The 6,709-nt window shown below is 51.5% G+C and overlaps 1 protein-coding gene across 1 annotated transcript in view; it reads left to right on the top strand.

Moving 5' to 3' along the window:
* Positions 1-6,709, top strand: part of Ankmy1 (ankyrin repeat and MYND domain containing 1) — a 52,235-nt gene that overhangs the window by 24,623 nt on the left and 20,903 nt on the right. Inside the window, exons 6-10 of the mRNA XM_032899781.1 lie at positions 1,372-1,588; positions 1,906-2,064; positions 2,870-3,315; positions 4,193-4,364; positions 6,157-6,297. Of these exons, the coding sequence (XP_032755672.1) occupies positions 1,372-1,588; positions 1,906-2,064; positions 2,870-3,315; positions 4,193-4,364; positions 6,157-6,297 (1,135 nt within the window). The remainder of the gene's footprint in view (positions 1-1,371; positions 1,589-1,905; positions 2,065-2,869; positions 3,316-4,192; positions 4,365-6,156; positions 6,298-6,709) is intronic.

The raw sequence follows: 6,709 nt of genomic DNA, 5'->3' as shown, positions 1-6,709 counted from the left end.
GGCACAAATGACTTTTCCATTTATCTACCCATCCATCCATCCATCCATCCATCCATCCATCCATCCATCCATCCATCCATCCATCCATCCATCTGCCTATACACCTGCTTCATTGACCTAACAATCAATTGATTTATCCATTCACCCATCCATCCATCCATCCATCCATCCATCCATCCATCCATCCATCCATCCATCCATCCATCCATCCATCTGCCTATACACCTACTTCTTTGACCCATCAATCAATTGATTTATCCATCCATCCATCCATCCATCCATCCATCCATCCATCCATCCATCCATCCATCCATCTGCCTATACACCTACTTCTTTGACCCATCAATCAACTCATTCATCCACCCACTCATCCATCATCCATCCATCCATTCATCTGTCCGTCTGTCCATCCATCATTCATCCACTGATTTATCCATTCTTTCACCAGTACAACAACCCTTACATCTACCCACCCATCTACCCATCTATCTATTCACTCTATGTAACCTTTTACCCTCTTCATCTATGCTGCTGTACCTGTCTTCCAGTCCATTCCATCCATGCATTTCCCCATGCATCCATGCATTCATTCTTCCATGCATCCATGCATTTACCCATGCATCCATGAACTCACCCATGCATCCATGAATTCACCCATGCATCCATGAATTCACCCATGCATCCATGTATTCACCCATGCGTGTGTCCATCCAACCCCCACTCATATATACTTACTCCATTCACCCACCCACCCACCCATCCACCTATGCCATCCATCCATTGGGCAGCTGTCAGCTATGCTCATAACCATTGACAACTATTGACTGAATAAACCCATGAGTTCATGATTATGAAAGGCATCCTGGGCACACAGGATGCTTCACTTGTGTCATGGACTAGGAGACATGCTATTCTCTACTCCCAACAGAAAGCAAATGAGTAAAAGGTGGGATGTGTGTGCTTGGTTCTGAGCAGTGGGGCCATGTGTACACCAGCTTTCTGCTTACCCAGGGCCCCGCTGTTGAGAGCAGATTTCCCAGCAAACCTGGAGTGAGCCAGAGGAGTCAGACATGTATACGGTTTAGTTGTAGTTCTTGCTGCATAGAACTTAGCCTGAACACTTTATCTCTAGATAAAGCGTCTCCCTCACTGGGTACTCCATCCTGATTGTAACTGACTGGCAGTGCAGCCGTCAGGGCTCAGGTGATAATGAAGTGGTAGAGAATAGAGAGCCCAAGGCTGGAAGGGAAATTCTGAGGGGTCAGAAGAATGAGGGGTAGACAGAGGTAGCCCCTCTTGGGCTCTTTCTCATGGAAGGTATTGGGCTCTCCAGATCCTAGTCTGATACCAATGAGCCTGTTGTATTGCCAGGAACAAGGATGCTCATGCCAATTGGAACATAGCTGCCATCCTGGAGGGAAACCGCGGCAAGTTTGGGCCTAGTGGCCCCAAGGAGCAGATTTCCAAGAAGATGATCATGAAGGCTGAGGAAGGGGACTATAACTGGATTTTTGGAATCTTGAGGGACAACCTTGCCTGTGCTGACGTGGCTGACTCTAAGGGTTACACTGTGCTTGCTGCTGCAGCTGTAAGTCCTTTTTGTATAGGAACACTGGCCTGTGGGCTGCCTTGTGTGGCCCACTCTAACAGGAAGTGTCCACCAGGAGCTGTCAAGCAATCCCCACTTACCCATTTGCAATGTTCAAAGCCAAATGGAGGCGGACTGGGGGGTGATCCACTCATTTCTCTATCACATACCCTTTACCAAGGCCAAGCATGAGTATTGCATGTATCCCGCTACCTTGCAGCCTTGGGTAGGTGGGGCAGCATGGGTGGCAGGCAGCCCTCCTCTGTCTGCTGAGGGCCAGACCCTGTATTCACAAGTCTGTCATTGCTACTCTCCAGATACATTCTCATATCAACATTGTGAACCTTCTCCTGGATTACGGAGCTGACGTGAACAAGCGCTCGGATGAGGGCATCACACCCCTGAGCATGTGCTTCCTCCAGTATTACCCCAGCAAATTCTTCCATCCCAACATTGCTGAGAGGACCCTGCTTCAGGTCAGACCCCACTGACCACCGAAGCAGCAGCAGCAGCAGCATCTGCCACATCCTACTGTCTTTCTACCTAAACGGCCACCGCCCACTCCCTGATGTGTGAACCAGGGCCGAACGTGGGGAACAGAAGATTAAGGCTAGTGGGGAAGGGGGTCAGGAGAGAGACCAGAGGCATCCTGAGCCATGCCACGGGGACCAAAGAGAGTGTGTCCCTTATGAGCCATGTGCACAGCAGCCTGGGGTCTGAGACATGCCTCCCCACTCTAACATGCTGGTAGCAGCAGAGGATGCACATGTCTAACAGACTCCTAGCAACGTGGAGGTCATCAGGCCAGGGACTTCTCTTTGAGAGTCAAGGGACCTGAGGACAGAGGACAAGGGAACCAGCACCACTGGACAGAAATATGATTTAAGTGGCGACACAAGCCACACGTATATAATTAGAATTTTTCAGTAGTCATATTAAAAAGAGAAAGCGGTGAAACTAATTTTAATAATGTAGTTTTCTTTAGCACGAAGTGCGCAACACAGGCTCTGCCTTGTGTGCATGAAAGGACAAGAGTGGGTCACCTCACCAGCAGCAACTCCTTCTATAGCAATGCCCTGTAGGCTCAGGAGGCATTGTGAGCCCTGAGACGTGGCAGTTTACTTCGGGTATGGGGCAGTGACTTCAGAGTCGTCCCTGCCCCTGCAAGGGTGTGTAGACCATGAGGAAGCCCCACACTACCATTCAGGTTCTTCCTGGGGCTGCAAAGGAGAGAACTCCAGTTCCTTCTTCTAATGAGCCCTTTTTGATGCTTTGCCATAGGAATCTCCTAAACCCTTGGTCACCCCCAAAATTTCATTCTTGTTTGCGGATCCAAACACAGACTCACCGTCTGATGTGGGGGCGCACATCTTGGGTGGAGAGGAATTAAAGACGTCTATGCTCCCCTCAAGCAGCCCAGAGGAATCCCTCGCCTCCATGCCGCCCCTGGAGTCCAACAACGTGCTTCAAAAGCGAGATGTCTCCCCAGTGAAGACTGTCAGCACTGAAGTAGAGAAAGAGACAGAGGACGTAGCAGAAAATGTGGACGGTAGCACCTTGTACAGTGCCGACACGAACTTCGAGTCCACCATATGCCTGCGAAACTACTCTATCAATGTCTCCAAGGACATCCTGGAGAAGAGTGCCCAGGCCTACAGTTCGTTGATGCAGCACTCCTGCTTCCCATACAAAGGGACTGTGAGGAAATTGGCCCAGACCATGGCCGAGTAAGTCGTTGTTATTCTGTGGTAGGGGTGGAGGATTGCCTCCAGGATGCATCGTGTCCAGTGGGTAGTTCACAGCCCTGCGACACCACTGGGAGCAGTGTTCTGGAATCTGTGACAGCTGATCTTACGTCAACTCGACACAAGCTAGTGTCTTTTGGGAGGAAGAGACCTCAACTGAGAAAATGCTCCTCCCCCCCCCCAAAGATTGGGCTGAGGGCAAGTCTGGGGTGTGATGGTCAATATGAAGGGGCCCAGATCACTAAGGGTGGTGTCACCCCTGGGCTGGCAGTCCTGGGTTGCATAAGAAAGCAGGCTGAACAAGCCAAGGGGAGAGAGTCAGTGAGCAGCACCCTCCATGGCCTCTGCATCAGCTCCTGTCTCCAGGTTCCTGCCCTCCTTGATGAACCTGGAAGGATAAGATAAAGTAAACCCTTTCTTCCTCAAGTTGCTTTTTGTTATAGTGTTTTGCCACACTAAAAGAAACCCTAAGACAGCATCCTTGCAGGGGCACTGTCTGATGGGGCTGCATTCTCAACCCATGGTCATCGTGTGGTGTATGTCTACCTGTATCCACCTCATTGTTTGGCACCCATCCTAGGAGGGGTGCTAGTGCTCATCTCAGGAGCAATGTCAGTGAGGTCAGGTAACCCATTCTTGACTGAAGTCCTGCAGAACCACAGCTGAGGTCGGCTGGGTGGCCCACACAGGGATGTTTGTAGTTAGCTATGCTTCTGAGCCTCCCGGGTGAGGAACATGCCCCTCAGGGTATTTTCAAGAAAGACTAGGTGCTGGGGTACAGTGTTGTCAGTACCCCTCATCCCCTGCGTAGATAATCCAGTCTCTCCGTTCTGTGACCCTGCCCTTCTGGCCCCTACAGACGCAGAAACCGTTGGATGACCATTATGTTGCTGCTACGTAGAGGTGCTGATCCTAACCTATGCCAAGTGCCCATGCAGGCTCTGTTTCTTGCAGTGAAGGCTGGGGATGTGGAAGGGGTGAGGCTGCTACTGATGAGTGGGGCCCAGACAGATATCCAGTATCCTCCACAGGTAGGTGTCAGTGGCCACATCTCGTCAGCAGCAAGATGGTTGTGGGACACACACGGACTCCCAACTCCCTCTTCACAGAAGCCCATAGCTCTCCAGAGCTGGCAGTAGAGCTGCTTCACCCTCCTGTAAACACCTGGTGTGTGAGGTGTTGGCAACACCACAGGAGGGAGGTGGCCTACCACTGAGGCTCCATGGCATCAGTAGATACGGTTCTGTAGGGGCGCTATTTCTTACAGTGCTAATTTCCTAATGCACTTCCATGAGTCTGAAGTAAGTGTAGGACAGAGGATTATGAGAGGAAGCAAAGACCAGACCCACCACCCTCTTTCACAGCATCATCAGCTTTATGGAGAGACAGGAAGAACTGAAGCAAACTGTGTTTGAATCCCTTTAGCCCAGCAAATCTAGCCAGCAATAACCAAACCTGGGTTTCCTGCCCTCCTGTCTGTTTCTATATCTCCTTTTGACTAAGGTCTGTGTCCCTTCTGTCTTTCACTGTTGTTGCCCAATATGGAAGCCAGTGGTTGGTTCTGCCCTCTCAGGTACCAGTTACTTCCCATTTGAAAGCTAGGCTCACCTCTTGGGGAACACGTTTGACAAGCACATCGCCTTCGATACATAAACCCATGTGTGGTGCTGGAATGGTGTGGAGGATAGAAACTCAGAGCTGATGCAGAGGTTCTTGGACTTCCTGGGATTCAGGGCTTAGTTTTTCTAAGCCTTGCTCATTCCCATGCCACAGCTTCCTCAGCACAGAAACCACACTACCTCAATTCCCGATGTCCCTGGAAGTCACTGGGGCCTTTGTGCCCTAGGGAGAAGGTCAAGGTGAGGCTAGGCTTCCTGCACATCTGACCCCAGCATCCCTGCTGGGTTGCCCCATGAGACAGGGTAAAGAATATCACCTCACCATGGCTCAGTGCAATCAGCTGCACTTTGTCCCTTTGTCTGAACTCTGTGGTTCTGATCTCAGGTGCCACGGCCGCAGGAGTTTGCCCCAGGCTGCGTGCTATGTAGAGCTAATGCTACGCTGCCAGGTTCCAGTGTTGGGATATTCCCCTGTGCAACACATCCTTTTACAGCGGGCTCTTTCTGTTTTCCAGGCTGACCATACCCTGCCTTCACGGGGGTGGGGGTGGGTCTCCAGCTGCTTTCCTCCACTTTCCTACCTGAGTAGGTCATATTGATCTGGGCTGGGGACAAGTGGGGCATATGTCCCTGGCCATAGCCCGACTGCTCTGGCTGGCTTCTCTCGGCTGCTGGTATTCCCTCTGAGAGCAGGGTTCCCCATGACCATGAGCTGCTGGAGCTCAGAGACAGTCCATCGGGGACGTCCTCAGATAGTGGGGAGAGGGACGCTGTGGGAAGAATCAGAAGATTGAACAGGAGCTACGTGGCTGTTAGGTGGTTATCTGAGCCAGGGCCTGGCAGGGACAGGAAGGGGCTACTCTTAGAAGATAGTGTATGTCAGATGGCCTAAAATCAACTGGGTTCGAGTCAAGCATTCACAGCTGTGGCCCCAGACACCTATGGCTTCCACAGACGCCTGTGGGATTCAGGGCACATTGAGAGCATTCAGTCCATTCATTGTCCGTGCCTTCCTGGGCCTTCTTGTGCTGCACCCACGAGGCTGTAGTGAAGGCGATGGTGTTGCAGGTTACCTCGGATTGTTGCAATAATGCATGTATCCTGTCATCGGCTCAGGCAGAAAAGACCCTGACATTAACCCTAACCTGATGTCACCTGCCAGGGCTGCAGACTGGGTGTCACCCTTACCATGCTTCCTCTGCAGCTGCAGTCCCTGACCCCACTCCACATCGCAGCTTCACTCCCTGGGGAGGAGGGCGTGAAGATCACTGAACTGCTGCTCCATGCAGTCACTAACGTGGATGCCAAGGCGGCGGACCAAGACTACCCATACAAAGGTGGCAAGGTGTGGCTCTGCCTGGGCCTGTAGCTGTGCCTACTGACAAGGGGCGTGGGGTGATAAAAAGCAACTCATGTGTTTGCTCTGATCACTGTGCTCATGGCCACGGCCCCTCCTGTGGTGGGCAGGCCAGGCAGATCGGCACCCAACTGCGGCCAAGGGATGAAGTAGGGCTGACACACAGGCAAAAACAATTGATTAAGGGCTGGGGATGTAGCCAGGCATGGATGTAGCCAGCCTTTAATTTCTAATACTCAGGAGGCAGAGGTGGGTAGATCTTTGTTAGTTCTAGCATGGTCTACATAGTACGTTCCATAGAGAGGACACGGCTCCAAAGGTGGGAGGGGCTGGGGATATAGGCCAAGTGGTAGAGTAGTTTCCTAGTATGCAGGAAGCCCTGGGTTTCATTCTTCAGTAC

This window comes from Rattus rattus, chromosome 4 (genome assembly GCF_011064425.1).
Source record: "Rattus rattus isolate New Zealand chromosome 4, Rrattus_CSIRO_v1, whole genome shotgun sequence".
NCBI classification, from domain to species: domain Eukaryota; kingdom Metazoa; phylum Chordata; class Mammalia; order Rodentia; family Muridae; genus Rattus; species Rattus rattus.
This window is presented reverse-complemented; position numbering and strand designations above follow the sequence as displayed.